The sequence below is a fragment of the Cibotium barometz genome, chromosome 27 (assembly GCF_041138505.1).
Source record: "Cibotium barometz isolate CiBa-2024 chromosome 27, ASM4113850v1, whole genome shotgun sequence".
In the NCBI taxonomy this organism is placed as follows: domain Eukaryota; kingdom Viridiplantae; phylum Streptophyta; class Polypodiopsida; order Cyatheales; family Cibotiaceae; genus Cibotium; species Cibotium barometz.
The window spans coordinates 48,187,969-48,211,155 of NC_141072.1; the positions used below are offsets into that span (position 1 = coordinate 48,187,969).

At 42.1% G+C, this 23,187-nt stretch overlaps 1 protein-coding gene across 6 annotated transcripts in view; it reads right to left on the minus strand.

Moving 5' to 3' along the window:
* The window catches only part of LOC147623465 (agamous-like MADS-box protein AGL1), a 216,998-nt gene that overhangs the window by 155,288 nt on the left and 38,523 nt on the right, over positions 1-23,187 (minus strand). The window contains exons 2-3 of one of the 6 annotated variants that reach the window (XR_015269381.1): positions 21,136-21,373; positions 20,600-20,921 (exon numbers count right to left, since the gene is read on the minus strand). The exons of 1 other annotated variant lie outside the window; for it this stretch is intronic. Coding sequence is in view for 3 of the 5 variants with exons in the window: in XM_086821625.1 (XP_086677751.1) it covers positions 20,708-20,725; positions 20,840-20,921 (100 nt within the window). In the remaining 2 variants the exon portion in view is untranslated. Of the gene's footprint in view, positions 1-20,599; positions 21,002-21,135; positions 21,374-23,187 lie in introns of those variants that run through there. 4 more of the 6 variants (XM_086821625.1, XM_086821628.1, XR_015269382.1 and 1 more) reach the window with 4 other exon arrangements.

The following is a 23,187-nucleotide window of genomic DNA, read 5'->3' on the forward strand; positions in this document are numbered from 1 at the left end:
GTCGGCATTGACGTACGGAGTACCACGGAGAGCATCCACCAGCACGTGGTGCGCCTATTCTCACAATCTATACCGACGACAGATGTGGAGGTATTTACATATATATTACGTCTTAAGTTTTTTTGGTCATTTATCTTCATGTTTATATGTACTTTTCTATATTTTTACATGAGCAGCATGGTTGATTGTGTCACGCAGGTTCCCACACCTACCACTTAGAGGCTCACTCTCAGGAGTTGGTAGAGGCGAGAGCGGAGATTGATCGCCTCCGAGCTGCATTACAGATGGCAGAGGCAGCTACTGCAGAGGCACAACATCTGAGAGAGTCCGACATCCAGCAGGTAGGTTTCTCTTGCACGTAAAAGACTTATAATTAAGGTCCTAAGTTACAAATTTCTTTAAGTAATACCTAATGAGAGACTAATCAATTATTTTAATGCTTTACTTTTTTGCGTAGGCTCGGACCGAGGTAGAGAGCTCCAGAGCTGAGGCACAGCATCATCAGATTATGGAGCAGATTGCCCAGCACAGGGCAGAGCAGCTGATGCTGCATGTTCGAGAGTATCGTAGATCATCGGACGTGACAGTGCCTTACCTACCGTTATATCCACCGCCTGTCACACAGAGGTTTTTCGACGACCTCTCCCGCAGGATGCACCACCCTTCCTACGTGATGCGTGCTGCTGTTTATGTATCGAGGACATTGATAGTACAGGAGGATATGCCCTAGGATGTGGACATATTTTCCACTTGTCTTGCATCACCCAGGAGCTCGTCCGGTTCTCAGCATGCCCATCCTGCCATGTACGCGTCGACCTAGCGACGTACAGGGTATTGGGCATCGATGATCTTCACCCAGGCCTTGTACGAGTAGATGCCAGGACTGGGAGGCCTGTCGACTTTACATCAGCTATGGACTTGGGACTCGACGCCTTCGACGATAGAGCCCAGGAGCCTGAGGTGCCTCCTGAGATAGAGTGGAGCTCACATGAGTTCGACGCTTACCAGAGAGTCCTACATGAGAGCCAGGTGACAGCATATGAGCGCGTGGGTGGTGCTGGCCCTAGTGGCACAGCGGGTGATGGTGCTAGCAGCAGTGCTGCTTCTCATGAGCAGCGTGTCCTTATAGCAGAGGAGCTTACACGAGCAGAGTGGCAGACACGCACCATTGCAGATTATAGATTTTGGGTTTACAGACAGAGGCGTCTTGCATTAGCACGACGTAGAGAGAGAGAGAGGGCCATAGCAGCTTTTGGGACTCGTGAGCTCCCGAGTACACCGGCACCAGCTCACGATCCTGCGTTTGAGGCAGACCTCCCCGCAGAAATTCGACGACCCCCGCAGCCGGCACAGCCTCCTTGACGTGCACAGCAGCCTCGACGCGCACGTCGACCGGCAGTTAGAGATGACGATTTTGATTGGGTTGCTGTTGATAGTGACTAAACTCAGACTAGCTGGGTTAGCTCACTTACATTGTACTTAGATTTTTGGGCAGTGACTAACCTCAGACTAGCTGGGGTAGCTCATTTTCATTCTGATGTACTTATTTGATATTTATATCATTATGAGTTTTCTCATTATTGAGTATCATTACATTTTAGTTGATGTTCTTGATTTTATTATATTTTTTAACACTTTGGCTATCATATTGTTTGTTGAAAATCTCCATGCCATCGTACCCAAACATGCTCTGATGGGGACCAAACTTTGCAAGCATGGGGAGGGGACCCACCCCCACATGCTTGCAAAGTTTGGTCACAATCAGAACATGTTTGGATTGGTAATTGGTGCCCAGTGCCGGTTTTTGAAGTCTCTTGGTGCTTAAGAGGCCATGGAAAATCCGGGCCTTCCCCATACCATCGTACCCAAACATGCTCCGATGGGGACCAAACTTTGCAAGCATGTGGGGGTGGGTCCCCCCCACATGCTTGCAAAGTTTGGTCACAATCAGAGCATGTTTGGATTGGCAATTGGCGCCCAGTGCGGGTTTTTCAAGTCTCTTGGTGCTTAAGAGGCCATGGAAAATCCGGGCCTTCCCCATACCATCGTACCCAAATATGCTCCGATGGGGACCAAACTTTGCAAGCATGTGGGGGTGGGTCCCCCCCACATGCTTGCAAAGTTTCACAATCAGAACATGTTTGGACTGGCAATTGGCGCCCAGTGCGGGTTTTTCAAGTCTCTTGGTGCTTAAGAGGCCATGGAAAATCCGGGCCTTCCCCATACCATCGTACCCAAACATGCTCCGATGGGGATCAAACTTTGCAAGCATGTGGGGGTGGGTCCCCCCCACATGCTTGCAAAGTTTGGTCACAATCAGAGCATGTTTGGACTGGCAATTGGCGCCCAGTGCGGGTTTTTCAAGTCTCTTGGTGCTTAAGAGGCCATGGAAAATCCGGGCCTTCCCCATACCATCGTACCCAAACATGCTCCGATGGGGACCAAACTTTGCAAGCATGTGGGGGTGGGTCCCCCCCACATGCTTGCAAAGTTTGGTCACAATCAGAGCATGTTTGGATTGGCAATTGGTGCCCAGTGCGGGTTTTTCAAGTCTCTTGGTGCTTAAGAGGCCATGGAAAACCCGGGCCTTCCCCATACCATCGTACCCAAACATGCTTCGATGGGGACCAAACTTTGCAAGCATGTGGGGGTGGGTCCCCCCCACATGCTTGCAAAGTTTGGTCACAATCAGAGCATGTTTGGATTGGCAATTGGCGCCCAGTGTGGGTTTTTCAAGTCTCTTGGTTCTTAAGAGGCCATGGAAAATCCGGGGCTTCCCCATACCATCGTACCCAAACATGCTCCGATGGGGACCAAACTTTGCAAGCATGTGGGGGTGGGTCCCCCCCACATGCTTGCAAAGTTTGGTCACAATCAGAGCATGTTTGGATTGGCAATTGGCGCCCAGTGTGGGTTTTTCAAGTCTCTTGGTTCTTAAGAGGCCATGGAAAATCCGGGGCTTCCCCATACCATCGTACCCAAACATGCTCCGATGGGGACCAAACTTTGCAAGCATGTGGGGGTGGGTCCCCCCCACATGCTTGCAAAGTTTGGTCCCCATCAGAGCATGTTTGGTTTGGCAATTGGCGCCCAGTGCGGGTTTTTTAAGTCTCTTGGTGCTTAAGAGGCCATGGAAAATCCGGGCCTTCCCCATACCATCGTACCCAACCATGCTCCGATGGGGACCAAACTTTGCAAGCATGTGGGGGTGGGTCCCCCCCACATGCTTGCAAAGTTTGGTCACAATCAAAGCATGTTTGGATTGGCAATTGGCGCCCAGTGCGGGTTTTTCAAGTCTCTTGGTGCTTAAGAGGCCATGGAAAATCCGGGCCTTCCCCATACCATCATACCCACCAAACATGCTCCGATGGGGACCAAACTTTGCAAGCATGTGGGGGTGGGTCCCCCCCCACATGCTTGCAAAGTTTGGTCACAATCAGAGCATGTTTGGATTGGCAATTGGCGCCCAGTGCGGGTTTTTCAAGTCTCTTGGTGCTTAAGAGGCCATGGAAAATCCGGGCCTTCCCCATACCATCGTACCCAAACATGCTCTGATGGGGACCAAACTTTGCAAGCATGTGGGGGGGACCCACCCCCCCACATGCTTGCAAAGTTTGGTCCCCATCAGAGCATGTTTGGGTACGATAGTATGGGGAAGGCCCGGATTTTCCATGGCCTCTTAAGCACCAAGAGACTCGAAAAACCCGCACTGGGCGCCAATTGCCAGTCCAAACATGCTCTGATGGGGACCAAACTTTGCAAGCATGTGGGGGGGACCCACCCCCACATGCTTGCAAAGTTTGGTCCCCATCGGAGCATGTTTGTGTACGATGGTATGGGGAAGGCCCGGATTTTCCATGGCCTCTTAAGCACCAAGAGACTTGAAAAACCCGCACTGGGCGCCAATTGCCAATCCAAACATGCTCTGATTGTGACCAAACTTTGCAAGCATGTGGGGGGGACCCACTCCCACATGCTTGCAAAGTTTGGTCCCCATCGGAGCATGTTTGGGTACGATGGTATGGGGAAGGCCCGGATTTTCCATGGCCTCTTAAGCACCAAGAGACTTGAAAAACCCGCACTGGGCGCCAATTGCCAGTCCAAACATGCTCTGATGGGGACCAAACTTTGCAAGCATGTGGGGGGGACCCACCCCCACATGCTTGCAAAGTTTGGTCCCCATCGGAGCATGTTTGGGTACGATGGTATGGGGAAGGCCCGGGTTTTCCATGGCCTCTTAAGCACCAAGAGACTTGAAAAACCCGCACTGGGCGCCAATTGCCAATCCAAACATGCTCTGATTGTGACCAAACTTTGCAAGCATGTGGGGGGGACCCACCCCCACATGCTTGCAAAGTTTGGTCCCCATCGGAGCATGTTTGGGTACGATGGTATGGATATTTTCAACAAACAATATGATAGCCAAAGTGTTAAAAAATATAATAAAATCAAGAACATCAACTAAAATGCAATGATACTCAATAATGAGAAAACTCATAATGATATAAACATCAAATAAGTACATCAGAATGAAAATGAGCTACCCCAGCTAGTCTGAGGTTAGTCACTGCCCAAAAATCTAAGTACAATGTAAGTGAGCTAACCCAGCTAGTCTGAGTTTAGTCACTATCAAGATAGAGATCTAGTCAGCAGCACCCTCTCTAGCTCTCAACTGCTCTAGAATGCTCTCATGGTCATCCACTCGAAGCCGAAAACGAGGGTGAGAACTGTGTTTTCGGCTCTGTAATACTCGAACAAGAGTGAGCCTGGTAGCAACCACTAGATGAGAGAACTGAAATGCCTCTAACTCCCACTTCCACTGCTGGAACTCAAGACTCCCCCGATGAAGTCGAATCTGCTGGTAGAACCGGCCTGCCACAATCATGCTATGGGCGTCATAAGAAAACCCATGATCATCCACTGTATCCTGGTCAAGCATGCACTTTGGCCTAGTGCAACTCATCAGATAGTAGTCTACTCCCTCGCTATTTCCCTCACTGGCAATAACAGCAAATACATCACCCTCCTGTAGCAAATCTGTCAGGTCATCATAACTGACCATGAACGCAGGACCTGTGTGCTCATCAGACACCACTGGATGTGAAGGATGCTCGGGGGAGAGGAATGTCTGTATCCATGCATCTGCCCATCCTCTCGAGGCACAATGTGACCAATCGCCATCCATACATGCTCCACAGAAGCATGCAAACCGTCGTGTGTAAGCCCAAGGTGCCAGGTACTGTGTCACAGTCATGGGAGGCTCTACGGTCAATCGTGCCACCATCCACATGCCAAAAAAATCTCCTGACAATCCGAGCATCACGTTTGGGGTACGATGATGCTGCACTCCCACACAAATGTTGGGAGCACCACTCGACTACGTGGCCCGCATCTCTGAACCGCTGAGCATCCTGTCGCAGCTGATGACGCCTCAAGGCACGTTTCACACACGCGCCTGCACCATCATGCTCACCCTTCCCGTGACCAGTCTCAAAGAATGACCAAATCACTGGGATACTAGACTGCACATGCCACCTATAAATCCATAAAAGATAGTCTTAGTTATTGTTTTCTTTAAGATGTTCTAGTGAATTTAGTTTAATTGTAATGTAAGAAAGCCATAAGTACAACCTGTAGAGCCAATAGAATTGACGTGATGACTTGAACTGTGCGTCACAACCATCCGACCAAACCCATCGCTGGACATGTCTGATCCCACAATCTCCTAAAAAATCGTCATGGAGACGAAAACAGTGTTGCACAAAATGTGCATCATGTGAACGATCATCACTGATATAGAAATGATACTCTCGAATAATGACACGGGTCTCGGGGGTACTCGCTATCCCATCTACATGAGCCTCTGCATGTCGATAGCTAATGTGGACCAAAATAGCAACCTGGTGAGGTAAGCAATACATACGTTTAGGAGACAAAAAATCAATTAAGTAATGTAGCTCAAACATAAAACAAATATTACAAAATATAACCATTACCTGCTCTGAGAAGTAATACTCAGATTGTATCTCCTGAAAAGGTGTGAAAGTGTAGTTCTCTGCAAAATCAATCACAGAGACGACCACACCAATAGGAAACTCTGCTAGGCATGCTCGGAACTGACGATCCTGCCACTTGGCACAATGACTGTGCCGTATGTAGGGGTAGATCTGCTCCCTAAATGTGGCTGTGAAGTGACAACGTGGTGTATGTTTGTCCACGAGCTGCAACTTCCTGGACTGTCCACCACTCTGGAGCTGGTGTGTCACATACTCATAACGTTGCCATGCCACTATCTCTTGGTCACTTGCATCAAGATCTACCATCTGTAGATGTGCAAGTGAACCACATGATGTGCAATTGCTCTCCACACAAGGCATCCTATGGAACTGGGCATCCTCCGTGCGTGCACACAAAAGAGAGTGGATGAAATCACGTGGACTACGAGGCAACTCTCTATGCCCACTAAGAGAACGGAACACATCATAAAAAAGTTTGAACTCAACATGGTAGCGACAACAACATGTGTCACGCTGACGTGAGTACCTCACAAACCAAGGCTTACACCCCTCAAATGACCTTTGCCCAATTTTAAGCTCTGGATACGAAGCCACAAACTGAGAATACAACTCAGTTTGGGACATTTCAAGAAAGCAAGCACCGTGCTCAATGAACACTCCTCTTGTCACTCTCTTACGCAAAGCTTTCTTGAAAACTGGCGATGCACGACAATTCTCCTCCCAAAAACTTTCTATCAACGTTCTAGTGGTTTCATCTAGTAGGCGATCATGCCTAGCTACACGACCACTACTCGCCCACATAGCACCAACCTCATTGGCATCTAAACTTTGTCGCCTAATAGACCCAACTCTAAGTGCGTGTGGTGCTATGGAAAGGATGCGAGATGTGGCACTAACCTTACCCTTCATTTGGGAGCTACTTATGGCTGCCACAATAGCCCGTCGAGCAGCCAAAGCGTCCGCAGAGTTCCTCTTCTTGTTAACTATATAGGAATGACGAACACTTTGTAGCACCGCCATGCCAGCTCTCCTCTCTCTTCGACCTCCAATGTCGGAAAGCGCCCTGCAGTTGGCCATGTTGGGCAGATCAATCAAAGCATCAAGCACACATGCCTGTGATGAAGACGTGAGGTCTTTGAAATAGGATTGGAAGATTGCATGGGCACGACGATGTGCCCCTGACTTTGATAGTTCTTTCCTATCCACACGAAGGGCGCCCAAAGGAGGGGGGGTGGGTTCTTGTAGAAGAGAGGACTCAAGAAGGGCGGGTTCATGTGGATTATCTAAACTAAGGGGTAGTGGGGGGGAAGAGGGCGAAGGGAGAGAAAGTGGAAGAGGAGGAGCAAGGCTTGGATCATCGCCAATGGAAGGTGTTGCTCGTTGACGTGCTCTCCACTCTCTCTTTCTCTCACGAGCTACCCTTCTCCTCTCCTCCTCTTGAACTTGGTGGATGGGGGGGAGTCTAGTCCTATCACGTTTCCGACTCCTACGACTTTGAGAACCCATTCTCAAGGAAGCTAAGAGAGAAAATATTATAAAGGCTCAATGATGGGATAGTACTACAGATAAGTGTGGGATAGTACTAGAGATGTGTGATTATATAGGAAAAATAGGTTATCCACTTCAAATCTCACTGGATTTCCTATCTAAGATTGATTGGATAACTAAGATAAACATAAAGATAATTAAAGATAAACTATTATCCACTTAAAAATTAATATTATTTATAATATTTATTAACAAGTCTAAATATTTATCATTACTAGATATATAAATATATCTTTAAAGAAATCTTTTATTTTATAATTATATAACTGCTTTTTTTAAATAAAGTATTTTTTTTAAATTTTATTCAAAGGTTTATTCTACATAAAAAATTTTCAAGAAATATAAAAATAAAAAATTTATTTTTTTTAAATTAATAATATGATCTTTAATAATATTTTTATTGATCTAATCCCAAAATATAATCCTTTAAAATTAGTGATTTTAAATTCTTTTATTTAATAAGTTACATATATTTTATTATTTAATTTTTTATATTCTATTTCTCTAAATTACTAAATTAACTTTTCCAAAAATATGTTTTTGAAAAAAGAGGGGAGGTGAGAAGGAGATGCCACGTGTCACAAGCGTGCATGACACGTGGCATTCTCTTGACATGTGGCACTATTATGGTTGATGTGGCAATTCCATGATGTGGCATGCCATGTCACCATGTGCGAGGTGGCATGCAAAGGTGGCAAGATGATGTGGCATTAATGATGACTAGGGTTGACCATGTTGACATGGAGGGTGGAGGTGGCAAGCTGAGGTGGCAAGCTGCTTATGTGGATCCTCTCGATGCTCACGTGGACATAAAGTGACATGCATATATAAGGTTTGGGCCTACCCAAGCCTCACACATGGAATGAAACCTAAGCTGTGAAGTTTACCAAGCCTAGATTTCCAAACCTAACTAGGATTGGTTTTAGACTTGAAAAGGGGAGAGTGGACACAATATGGGAATTTTCACTTGGGAGGATTGAAAATGGACCTTCCCATACTCAAATCAAGCCAAATTTTTTTTAATAAATTCATGGCAACAAGAGTATTGATCCCTTGAGTTTTTAGATTGAAAGATTCAATATTTAATTTTCTAGAATTAAATTACTATTGATTTAATGGGCCTCTGACAGTCATAATAAATTTTCCAAAGTAAATCTACAAAAATCAAACCGTTAGATTTGTAATTTTATCTTATACCCACATTATACTAATCTTTCCCAATCTAATCATCACTAGATCCATACAATTTGAGCATTTTAAATGGTAGATGTGGTGGGAGGATAAAATAGTATGTTTTTTAACAATTCTAATATCTTTTAAATAATATAGAAAATAGTAGAACACATCAAAAATTACTCGATAAATCAAGTTAAGCTCTATGTTATTTGTATTTGTGATATGCAAAGTGGGAACATTGTATGAGTAATAATGTAAAAGTTATAGGCAATTTACTCACATTCACTATACTTGTCTAAACCTAGGACAGGGCCTGTATACAAACTTGGTTCCCAAAGAAAAGGGGATTTGCAATTATTGGATATTCGATCAGATTATAGTTTTAGGTGCCCAACTTTGCATATGATGTTTCATTAGAAGACCTTGAAGTGAAACTCCTTGGCTAACTATGAGAGATTGGCTATTCTTCTTGAAAAAATGCCTGTTTTTCAGCTAAAGCCAAGGGCGCCCACGACATGAAACTAGATAACCTCATCTTGCAACCACCCATAGAAACAGCCTTAGCCCAATAGCTATGCGGCATATTCTTCTCTTCCATCAATGCTCGCACAATCTCAGCAATGTGCCTGTTTTTTCCGCTCTGCAACTCCATTTTGCTGCGGAGTGTATATGCATGTAAACTGTCTCCGAATACCATTCTTCTTAAAAAATTCAGAGAACTCATTGGAGAAGTACTCTCCCCCTCCATCTGACCTTAGGCACTTTACATATTTCCCTGTTTGCTTTTCAACCAAAACTTTGAAATTCTAAAAGTGTGTGAACACCTCACTCTTCTCCTTCATGAAATATACCCACACTTTCCTTGTGTGGCCATCAATGAAAGTCACATAATACCTGCAGCCTCCCATAGGTATGGTCTTCGTAGGACCCCATACATCTGAATGCACAACATCTAGTGCATTTCTGCTCACATATCTGTTACGTGGAAACACATGCTTTGTTTGCTTCCCAAATTGGTATGCTTCACATATTTTCTGCATACCTTCCACTTTAAATTTTGGCAGCCCTGTCACAATTCCTTTTGTCTGCATAGACTTCAATCTCTGCACATTTACATGTCCAATCCTTTTATGCCAAATGTCTGTGTCTGCAACAATTCCTGAACCATTTGCAAACATCGCAGCACTCATTTCAGGCATGTCTACATTCAATGTAAACATTCTGCCCACTCTGTTGCCTTTTGCAACCAACCTGCACTTGTCTTTAAAGTCTTCAACATAACAACCATCAGGGTTAAACCGAACCTGCAAACCCTGCTCAATCATCTGGCCAACTGAAACCAGATTCTTTGTTATGTTCGGTACATGAAGTACATCTGCAAGGTACTTCACTTTGCCATCCTGCATAGACAATGGCACATCTCCAACATGGGCAATTGGATGAGCAGTGTCATCCCCTGTTTCCACAAAACCTGGTCTTTCCGGGTTTTTCATCTCCTTGAACCACTCCCCATGACTCGTCCATGTGGTTCGAAGTGCCTGAATCCACATACCATACATTATCTTTTTGTGCTGCATCAACATTTTCAGACATGGCATTCACGACATGCTGCATAACAAACAACCTTTCATTATCCTCATTATTTCTGCTTGAGGATGCATAGTTGTTTTGCTGCACTTTCCCATTTTGCATGTCAACCTGCTTCTTATAACATTCTGCCTGCACATGTCCAGGCTTACCACAATAATAGCATTCACGTGCATCATTATATTGCCTTTGCTAATTTCCACGGCCTCTTTGACTCCCCCTGCCTCTGAATTTGCCTCTTCTACCTGCGTGTTGTTGTTGTTGTTGATTCTGGGTCTGTTGTTGTTGTTGCTGCTGCTAGCTATAATTCTGATTACCTGTTCGGCCACCTCCTTGACCACGTCCACGGCCTCCTCTACCTCGTCCTCTTCTTGAACTCGTGTAGAAGGCCTGTTGCTCTGAACTGTTTTTACTTTGTGAAGACTGTTGGTCTTCACCCAAGCTCTTCTCTTCGATAATCAGCATAGACACCAAATCTGTAAAGTTGGGAATGTTTTCCCGAGTCTGAATGGACATCTTGAACGCCTTGTATTGTGGCCCGAGACCACGTAGACAGACTTTCACCTTGTCATCATCATCTACTGACACACCAATAGATGCAAGGGATTCCACAATACCCAGAATAACATAAAAACAACTTTCTTTTCCACCAAATTCTAGAAAATTTTGCCCTAACCTCCTTTGTATGACTGACCATTTCTCATTTTTATCATTCTTTATTTAACTTAAATTAACTCAATTTAGATTTATAGAACTCTAATCTACATAATTTCTAAATTCAAGAGAGTAAACAATAAGAAGAGTTTAATTAATCCCTTAGTTAATCTTTCTAGGATTGAGAAAGGTTGGAATGAAAAGAGGAAAAGAGGGTGGCCTTTTCATCAAAGGAATAGCATTTAAATTTAATTCAAACATTTGCAAAACATAAAATTTAAGAAAACCATAGATTTTTCATTAAACAAGTAAGAAAATTAGCTTACATTGTAAACTCTCCTTTGGTTTGAGGGATTGAGGATTCTACTCTTGTTTGAAGAAAGAGTGGCCACCAATTCACTTTGGAGAGGATTAGGCCAAAAATAATTAAATTATTAAAAAATTCATTATAGATGGCTCAAGGCAGGAGGAGCAAACTGATTCTAGAATTTTCCAAATCAGATTGTTCAATCTTTGACCATTTTTGGGTCAGTTCAGCTTACTTTTTGGATCTAGTTTTAAAACAGGAGAGAGGAGAGATGAAAATATCTCATTTTATTGATTAAAAATTAGAGGTAATGATGAGAAAAAGGCACCTACTTCATGAGGGGAGATCCCCACTCTGAGGTATCAAAATTCAATTTTTTAATTCTTTTATTTGGTCCTTAGTCCACTCTTCATCTTATGTGAGCATTTACTCATTTTTTTGGGGGAGGGGAGTTTCTTTTATTCTTCAATTTATCTTCTCCCTACATTTGGATTAATCCTATAGGTCCATAGGAACCTTAATCTAAAATTTTCAGAAAATCTTGACCTTTAGGCTAAGGTCTTTTGTGCACATTATAATTTATTTCTAATGCACCTTAGGAATTTCTTTTTAAACTTCTATTTTGGGAGAATTTTTTTAATAAGAAGGGATATTTTTCCATCTAAAGATATCTAAAAACTGAATTACCTCTCTTGAATATTTTCTCTCTCTAGGCCAAAACAGGTAGTAGAAACAAGATCTTTTATTATTCTGAAAGGGGGATTGATTACAGGCAAAGAAACTAGACATCTTGAGGGGCTGGGGAGGAATCTTACATCCTCTTCCACTTGAAAAAACGCGAGATATCCTCATCTCGCAAATTGGGGGTAATCCCGCAACAGTTCGGCTTCTTTCTCCCAGTGGCATCTTCAAAAGGATAGAACTTCCATTTGACTAATAACTCTCTCAGAATTCTATTCCTCAGAACCTTCTCTCGAACATCAAGGATTTCTTCAGGTTGGAGTTCCATCTGCCCTTGGGTTTTGAAGAAGTTAAGATCTGATGCTCCATGTCATCAAGCATCTGTCTGGACATCTCGGCCCTAATCAATGGGTCAGACCAAGTTAATGGTGTAAGGCAGTCTTGTCCATACAGAGCTTTGAAAGGGCTCATCCTAATACTTTGGTGATAAGAAGCATTATAGGCGAATTCGACTAGGTGTAGATAGCTTAGCCACTTCTTGGGTTCCCTGCCACCCACAGCATGACCGAAGTATATCTTCAATTACTTGGTTCACCCTTTCTGTTTCGTCTTGGGGTGGTAAGCTGTGCTGAAATCCAAGAAAGTTCCTACTGCTTCAAAGAATGCAGTCCAGAATCTTGACGTGAATTTGGGGTCTCGATCACTTATTATTCTCCTAGTAGGTAGGCCATGTAATCTGAATATTTCCTTGAAGAACACTCTGGCCACATCCACTGCAGTGTAGGTTTTTTACTGGAATCAGATGGGCAACTTTGGTTAGTCTATCAACTACCACGAAGATGTAGTTGTAACTTGATTGCAGTGAAGGTAGTCCAATAATAAAATCCATACTGATACATTCCCACTTCATCTGGGAGATGTCTAATGGATGTAACTTCCCAAGCATTTTTACTCTCTTGGCTTTGACTTTCTGACATATCAGGCATTGACGTACATGATTAAGTACATCCTTTTTTAGTCCAGGCCAAAAGAAGCTTTTCTTTATAGACATGTAGGTCTTGATGAAACCTGGATGTCCTGCTATAAGGCTATCATGGGCTTCATTCAGAATTTGGACCTTAGTTCCCTCATCATTGGGAATGCATAGCCTTCTATTATAATACATAATTCCTTCATCCAGGCTATACCCTTGAACTCTGTTCAACTCCTAAGGAGTTTTTCTTTCCTGCATAAGTAGGGTAGCAATAGGGCGCCAAAGAATCTATCCTGCATGATCTTCTCTCTTGCTTTATTAATCAATGGATTTGACACCACTGTGAGGAGGCTTTTCCGCTGAGGGCATTTGCTACCACATTTTCTTTGCTTGGACGATACTTGATTTCAAAATCAAATTTCTGCAGGGTCTGCATCCACCTTCTTTGGCGTATGTTGAGATCCTTCTGAGTGAAGATCCACTTTAAGCTCTGATGATCTGTCATCAAAGTGAATCTTTGACCCAATAGGTAATGTCTCCACAACTTGAGGGCATAGACTACTGATAGTAGCTCCAAGTCGTGGACAGCATAATTTCTCTCATGCGTTCTGAGTTTTTGGAGTTCATAGGCCACTACATGAGCGCACCTCCCAGGGTAAAACCACTAGCATCAATTTTACTACCTCAAGGGTTAGAGAGAAATTTGGCAACTTCAGAACAGGATTGGTTACCAAGGTGGTCTTCAGCTTATCAAAAGTGCTCTAACACTTGGGAGACCATTGAAACGAGGTATTCTTCTTGAGAAGATTAGTCAGGGGGAAGCTATGAGAGCATACTTAGGTATAAAAATTCTATACCAACTAGTTAATCCCAAGAATCCCTTGACTTCTTTCACTATCTTTGGTTCAAGCCAATCTATGACTGCTTGGACTTTTGTGGAATCTAGAGAAATTCCGTCTTTGGATAACAGAAAACCCAAGTATTCAACATGATCGTCGATAGAGAAAGTGCATTTGCTCTTTTTTGCAAAGATTTGGTGCTTCCTTAGAATCTCAAGAACTTTACGAACGTGAGCTTCATGGTCAGCTGCATTCTTTGAGTAAATCAGAATATCATCAAAGAAAACAAGAACAAAATCATCCAAGTATTCTCTGAGAATGTCCTGCATTAGGCGATTGAATGTAACTGGGGCATTTGCCAATCCAAACGGCATGATAGTAAATTCATAGTGCCCATAGCGAGTATTGATGGGGCTGTCTTTGGGATATCTTGATGATCTGGCAATATCGTGATTTGAGATGTATCTTTGTGAAGATCTGGGCTCCATTTAGCGTGTCCAGACGCTTATCAATTCTGGGGATAGGATACTTATTCTTAACTGTCAATTGATTGAGACCTCTGTAATCCACACAGAGTCTTAATGTTCCATCCTTCTTTTTCTGAAAGAGAACTGACGCTCCCCACGGTGAAACATTGGGTCTTACAAACCCTTGTTCTAACAGTTGCCTAAGCTGTTCCTTGAGTTCAATGGCTTTTGGGACTGGCATTTGTACGTGCGCTAGGCTACTAGCTGAGCTCCGAGGGTCAATTCTATCTCATGATCTACTTCTCGAATCGGAGGCATCTCAGTTAGCTCTGCTGGGAATAAATCATCATACTCACTTAACCATTATGGTTCTTTAGCCTTTAACTTTGTGTCTACAAGATTCATTTTGACAACATAAATGAGCTACTTCTTTCTAAGTCCTTTCAGTAACCTAGAAGCTTTTACTAATTGCAAATCTGGGGATCCAAAAATTCCAGTTCCTTGAACTTTGTTCCCGTGAAGGTCATTGAATGAAATGATTCCATTGTTACAGTGAATGTGAGCTTGATTTTTGTGGAGCCAATCCATACCAAGGATTCCGTCGAAAACTCCCAAAGGTAAAACTCTAAACTGAATACGATATATCTCATGGATGTGAAAAGAATCTTCCCATTGGCCAATTCAACTTGCATAGGTTTCCCTGATTTTTGTTTTAAGACTAGCTTACACAAGCATCCTGGGGAAATAAATGAATGAATACTGCCTGAATCAATCAAAAGCTTAAATGGCTTACCCTTATACTCAGCTGGAGCATGGATGACAGAGAATTGATGATTTGGCCCTTGGTTTTCAATCGCGGCATAAATCTGACCTCTTTCCTCTTCCACTACTTCTGCTATCGTAACTGCTCTGGCTGCTGCAGATTGGGGCGAAACTCTTTCTCTTTGGTTACCCTAATTCTAGGAGGGAGTTTTGAGATTACTTTTGAATAGAGGCAGACGGTTGAGCTGGAGTCCTCTTGGGATTACCCTGATTTTAGCGAGACGAACCCTGATTTGACTAATACGAAGGGTCTGGTCTCTGCACTTTGGGTCCTTGACTTTCGTGTCCTCTTAGCATGGAGTCGGGCAGTCTTTAAGCTGGTGACTGAAACCCTGACACCCAAAACACTTGTTCTCACTTCTAAGCTCATCCCTCTAAATCCTTGAAAGAGGTGGGGCTCCTGAGAAAGTGTTCTGAGGGAAGGGTCTTCCTTCACTTTTGAATTTCCTAGCATCTTGATTCTGATTAGAGCCTTGCTGCCTCTTTGGGGGGGTGGAAAGTTTAGAGCACTTCTCGGGGTTTGAAACCTTTTAAAGTTTGAGGGTGCAGGCTTCGACGGGACCTTAACAACAAATGCTTTGGCAAAGTCCTTTGCCATTCTGACAGCTTCTACCATTGAGACTAGTTAGGCATTTTTTACTAAAGTGTCCAATGGCTTGTTCATCCCTCGAATGAATCCGGCCATAAGCTGCTCTTTATCCAAAAGTGGAGAATATTTGAGGAGAAGGGCAAATGCCTGATGGTATTCTTCAATCGTCCGGCTATCTTACTTCAGTTCCAAGAACTTATTCATTTTGGATTCCAGGAGAACAGACGGTTTGTCTCGCAATGATTCCTCCATGTGACCCTGGCCGTTTCCACAATTTTCAATCTGGCGAGAGCTATCTTGCTCTTCTCGTTATAACCGGTTACATCAAAATACTCTTCCATTGCCTCAATCCATTTTTCCGCTGCTTCTCCTAATTGTTCCCCTTCACCCTTAAAGGGACCAGGTTGGGATCAGTGCAGCGCTTTACGAATGTCCGGATCTAACTCTCCATCATCGGAAAGAGGGTCCAGTTGCCTACCACGGCCCGTGCGCCTCATGATTTTGACAAAAATTATTTTTGTCAACTTAACTCTGTCATCAAATTTAAGACTATTTAATTTTGAGATTTATTTCTTAAACAAATAAATATTCAATCATAATTCTTGAAAACAAGATTCATTCTGATAATTTTATTAACCAATATTCAACCACGAAAACAATTTGGAATCTTTTGTAAAACATCATTTATTATCAAAAGTTTTTGATATATACATAGAGCGTCTCGGTTCCAAAAGTCACCGCCTCAATTGCATATGCATAAAAAGGCGATACTGTGATGGAGACATGCTGTGATAGACACAATTCATCACTTATAATGGTGCTGTAATTCTTCTCCTAGGAATAAAGCAGCTAAGAAGTCTAGAAATACGGCAAGAAATTCTAAAATTCCAGGGTGAATGATTATAGAGTTATATATAATGAACAACTCCTAGCCTTATCAAGATCATGGTTAGGGAGATATTCTGTTTGAGTCTCTTTCGTTGATTGGTATTGACGCGAATACTTCGCCCTCTAGAGAACCACATATGCTGACGTCGCTCTACTAGATCAGGAAAGTATAGATCCTCAAAGTGATGAGCGAGTCTCACTCTACTTACTCGGGTTGTTGTAGCAAGTTGATGAGATTTTCAAAGGCAAAGGTGATCATATCCTGACTCTGGGAGAGTCCAAGAGGAATGCTAGACGGATTTGGGGTATCCATCTAAAAATCCAGTTCAATTTATGAAGTTCATTTCAAACATAATCTTAACAAGTGAAAACATTATTTCCCAGATTTACTTTAAAATTTTAGGCAATTTTTACTGTTGTTTCGTAAGTTTACAACAACAGCACTCTGATACCAGATGTGAGACCCCTCTGCCCCCTTCGCGCACCGGATTTCCGGTTGCTAGCAGCAAAACGAAAGTAGCTTCCTCTTGCACGGGGCAAGGTTTCCCACTCGAGGCCTCGCCCTCGAATGTCCGGACATGAGACTAATATAGTGGTCATTCTGAAAACCAAAACCAGGAAAATTTTCCTTGCCCGAAAAATGGGGACGATTCTATCTTTTTGATTTTCTTAACGAATTTTCTAACGACGTCAAGAGACTAAACTATCCTTCACCTGATTAAACCAGATAGAAGGAAAACTATCACTAAATCATTTGAGAAAATCAACGCTTTTTTCCTAACCGAAATCAAGCACAGCCGCCGCCGTTGATCTACTCATTTGAGAAATTCTTAAGATTTTTATTTAACTACTCGAATTCTAAACGTACTCCTATTATTTCAATTTAATTATTAAAATTCCATCGAGTCCCTTGTTTCTAAAAAAACAGTATCACTTTGGACTCTCCGTTGTTGAGACCAACTGGTCTCAGCAACAACGAGATCCAATAACAGATTACAATAATCATTTCGTCCATTATACATACATATCTTTCACGACATACGCATGGGTATCCTAGGCACCGCGAGTCCGTGCATCGCCTGGTCAAACCCTCCAAGATCTTTCTTAGGTGTCTTGCCACTTCACTCAGGGACCGCTTCGTCGGTCCTCGTCCATTGTACCACCAGAAGTGCACCATTTTTCAACCATACCAAGGCTAGTCAAGACTTGGGCAGGGCTTGTCGTGTGAGCTATCCTTTGAATACTCCCTGCCAGTTGTTGCAACCGAACTTCCCTTAGAAAAACCTATACCAAATGCTCAATCCAGCAGCATAATGGCGTAAGACAGTCCTTTAAGAAAATAGGGTTTCTATGCAAGTTTTTAGTTTGATTTTCTTTTGAATACAAGGAGTATTTCTTGAATCAGTATCCCGAAGACTTCTTGATTGGCATTCTAAATTTCATACCAGAATTCCTCGAATTCTATAACCTTGATCCACATATCAATTCAAAGGGTCTCAAATTTAGTTTCAGATTTGGCATGAGTTTTGAGTGTATTTTTCTAAACTGGTCACACCTTCTTTCCTCGAAATTGGCGAAGAGTTTGGCTTGGTCATAATTTGATTCAAGATTCGAGTCAGATAAGATTTTTCTTGAACTATCCTTCTCGAAAAGGTTTAATAATTCAGTTACTATTTTACTGAATGTATCGTCAGCTGTTACCTTTGGAGACTGGTCAGCGCTTGTGTGGCTGTAGTGTTTTATGGGTGTGTGGCGATTGAGAGCTGTGTGGTGCTAGAGTGGCTACGCAGCCCACATGAGTGAAGAAGCCAGAGGCAAGAGCCTTGCACCAGTCACGCAGGCAGGCGGGCTGGTACACGTAGGCAGGCGGGCTGGTATACACACAAGTGGACAAGTATGCATACACACGCGACGCTCCAGTTGGTGCACGCAGGGCGGGTGGTGCACGCACGCACGTACACGGGCTGGTACATACGCACGCTTCACTAGTGTTTGTGAAGAGCTGGTCCTCGTGTGTTACATCTCCATGGGGGCGACTGGTGCTGTGTGATTTCGCCCTACTCATTCATGCAAAATTAGAGCTACTTTCGAGCTTTCGTGAAGAGCTCATAGCGCTAGTGGTGAGCAGTATGGCGACTACCTGGTGGCCATATAGCTCGCCTGGAGACGCTCGTGCTTCGCCAAATCTGTCGCTCGTCTTTTTGTTTTGTTGTGTTTTTTCTTTTTTCTTTTTTCTTTTTTCTTTTTTGTGTTTTGTTTGTTTTTTTAATTATCTTTGAAAATATATATTTATATAAATTATGTATATAATATATATATATATAAGAAAAATAAAAGGAGAGGAGGGTCTCCTTTTGTTTGTTTTTTTAATTTATTGAAATTTTTTTTCTTTTTTCTTTATTTTTTAAATAGAGAAAAAGGGATCATTTTATCAATGAAAAATTCACAAGTAAGGGATTTTTTAAATATCCCTTGAACGCATGTGATACATAGGGTTTCTTTGTAGTGCACCCCGTGAGGTGTAAAGTCCACCTATAAAGGTGAACTAGAGATTCTCTGAAGTTTCTCCACCTCCCACGACCTACATCCTAGGCCACCGTCCAGGGTGTAGACCACTATGTTCATAATGATGAACTGGAGACTTCTATGCAGTTTCTCCACCTCGGACTCATACTAGTCCTTGTTCAGACCACCCTACAATAATGTTATCAAGTCGGGATGTCCATGTGTGGTCCATTATTGAGGACTGTTATTAAATAATAAAGGTCCATTGTCTAATTAGCAATGTAGCCTAATTGGTAGTGTCCATTATTGAATAATAACAATCTAACGTAGCATGTAGCCTAGTTAGCAATGTGTAAAATTTAACCCAAGCCATCTCTAAATCAGATGGCCTCCTAGGCCACCATCTCATATGAATGCGGGAATGTCGGGTGCTCGTGAGCTGCTCAACCATGGCTACTCCTCATAATGGGTGCCATACAAACAGCTGCTAGTATCTGTATTATGTAGTGTAAGGGTGGGGAGCATTGATACCAACAAAAAAGATATAAATATAAGTATATATATGCAAACACACATGTATACATAGCCATATACATATATGTATATGTATACGAAGAGACACGCACACACATGTATGTATGTATATATATGTATATATATGCATGCATACATGTGTGTATGTGTGTATACATATATACACACACACATGCATGTGTGTGCAAATATATATATATATACACACACACGTGTGTGTGTGTGTACGTGCAAATATATATATGTATACACGTGTGTGCAAATATATACACACACGTGTGTTTGTGTGTATGTATATATATACTTACATGTGTGTGTACAAACACACGTATATATGTGTGTACGCACACATGACATGTAAATATATATATGTATGTAACATAGATACAAAATAATGATAATGGATGGACAATAATTTGTATTGGTCAATGGAATTTTCTATTGACCGTATATGCTCAGCTCCACACACTGTCAACAACGCTCTTCATGCAACCGCCTTACCAAAAAAGAAAGCTTCCTTGGTCAATCAAGATAGAGTTGAGAAAGCATTGACATCACAAGTTACAACCGTACCAGTTACCTTCTACAAAGATTTGTTTTCATGCTGCTTTTGAGGTTAGTAGCACAAGATGAACATATATTTTTCAAATTGTAAGGACCCCCAAACTACTAAGATCTTGATGATAATGGTGAAGTAAAGAAACAGGCAGGACATGCACAAACAAAAAAAAGGAGAAGGAAAAAACATGTCATAAAGACCTAATGAACAACCACAAAAAGTTCTCTTTTTTCCTTGGGAGGGTTGAGGATGAGACATCCACACTACTGTTTGTGAAAAACTAAGACAAAAGGACAAACTATTTATTTGCACAGTAAAGACAATGTGAACTAAGACAAAATGACATACTATTTATTTGCACAATAAACACATACTTATGTATTTGCATAGTGACCACCAAATCTGTCTACCACAATCTTTTACACTAGTTTCACCGAGGATTTACACAACATGAGCAGGAATATATTATCATTTCTCCAAACCTATTTCTATGTAACCAGTCATAGGGAAAAGAGCAACACTTTCATGATGCAGCTAGCCTAAGCTGAAACTTGGCAGATTTCATAGCTGCTGTAATCCCTGTAAAGGATGTATTACGTTAATAAACAGTGATAAATGTCAATCACAAGAAGATGGCATACTGCACATGCCTTGTGATGGAAAAACCTTCCAAAAACTTGCATACTACATAACCTTTTGATGGGGTACGATCATAGATTGTGATGTAGAAAGTAATGAAAGGAAAAAGATGTCGGTGTACATCTCCTGCAGAAGCCTGTGAACAATTAGTGGGTCTAAGCCTGTGAACAATTATCCTACATACTACAAAAATTATCTCCTAGTTGAGAATTACTCCTGCAACAACACAGACAAAAGAGGGAGAAATAAGGATGCATAAAAACAGAGCAACCTCATATGTTTTTCTTAAGATGAAGCCCATGTTTCCAAGAAAAACATAGACCAACTCCCTCCCTGATGAGCTCATTCACCTTGTCCGCGCTCTTTTTCGCTATTTCAAGGCCCGCATCAGCTTGCGCTCCAGGCCTTTCTTTGTAATCGAATCTGCAGCATGTGTAATAGCATACGCCAGAATACAGGCTGGGGTAACTTTTAGCAACACACGAGCCATCAAGAAGGTTGTAGCCTTCAGTTGTTTCTTGAGCTTGGAGTTCTCCTTTACCAGCATGCGGAGAAGGAAATATGACTCTGCTCTGCTACAGGAGCATGCTGGGAAGAAAAAGCACCCGAAATTTGTTGATGCAGCACCTCTTCGCAGACCTCACATGCATCACATCACACAGATAGAGAGCAAGAAACCCAACAAAGAAAGCAAGGAGCACAGACAAGGAGGGAGCGAGCGAGCGAGCAAGAGACAGATAGATAGAGAGAGAGAGAGAGAGAGAGGGCGCACTGCCACAATGTTTCAGTCATGTCCAATGGATATATCGATAGTGGATTATCGTCCTCTCTTTTGCTATTCCGATTCAATAGCATAACATAACATAACATAACATATGTCAAGGAATGGTTGAAAGGTTGGAATTTCAGTTTTCCTCATCTTTGTTAGAGTCGTGGTTGTCAAATCATTACATAATTTTACTAATCAATGCCATGTTTTACCTATATTTTGAGGTCTTTATCATTAGCAATAATTGGGGTAGTTCAAATTTGTCAATACACACATGAACCACAAACCTACTTAGCTATATCCGCCACCATTATCACAACCCACTTTAGAGCAAGAGAGTGAGAGAGAGTGTGTACGTAATTTATTATAATAATGGACAAGGTCTCCACCCAATTTCAATGTATTGATGCAATATTTGTGCGCATTCATTTTTTACTTCCACTAAATGTTTTCACATTTTAAGAATCTTACAATATTAATGCCAAAAATGTGAATGCTTAAGTGTTATAATGGATATTATATCCTCATCTCCCTCTCTTCAGCTATTTGGGTTCAGCTATTTGGGTTCATTTCTGATAATCTCCCTCTCTTCAGCTATTTGGGTTTATTTCTGATAATCTAAATTCATGATGCGAAGGTAGTCAATCTAGTTGGGTTTGCTTAGTCTTTTCATAAATTAAACTTCATATCCCACACCATATCAAGGAGCATGCCTATCCCATTCACATTTTAAGAATATTACAATATTAATCCCAAAAATGTGAATGCTTAAGTGTTATAATGGATATTATATATGTATCTCCCTCTCTTCAGCTATTTGGATCCATTTATGATAATCTAAATTCATGCGAAGGTAATAAATCTGGTTGAGTTTACTTAGTCTTTTCATGGATTAAACTTCATGTCCTACACCATATCAATGAGCATGCCTATCCCATTCACATTAGTACCCTTTTAAATTGTGTTTTCTACAATGTGCTTCCAACTGTAGTGTAACAACCTCGTAACACAATTGTGTTTATGTCAAGAAAGGTTAAAACATTCAATTTTCTTGTTCTTCAATGAGTAGATTGTTAGGGCCATGGTAGTCAAATTATTTAAACTCCAATGATTGTTCAAATTTGCATAATATTTGTAATGAATCTATGATGCCATCCTTCCCATGGTGAGGGATAGCTTCATAGTTCGGCATGATATCAAAAAGGTGGCATGACCCATCCATTTGCACCCATTCCAAGATGCGATCCTAACCATTTACATATCTCAATCAAGGTATGAAGTCGAATCGCGACCGTCAAACATACCTCAATCGTGGTACTCATTCAAAATCTAAGCCGTTCATGTACCTCGAACGAGATACCTATTTCAAATCGGAGCCGTCGATCACCACCAACCCTTTGTCTCACTAACCCTAAAATTGTGCACGTAAATCCGGGAAGTTGATCTTGCAAACCCTAAAATGTATGCCACCGAACCTCGATCAAGGTTATAAAACCGGAAAGTTTTTTTTTTCCCCTCATTCTCTCACATTGTTTTCGCTCTCCTTTCTCTCTTGATTTGGGATAGCAATTAGTGGGCTCATTAGTGTTTTTTTATAGCTTCATTAGTGCTACCTATAGCACTAAGCATTGGA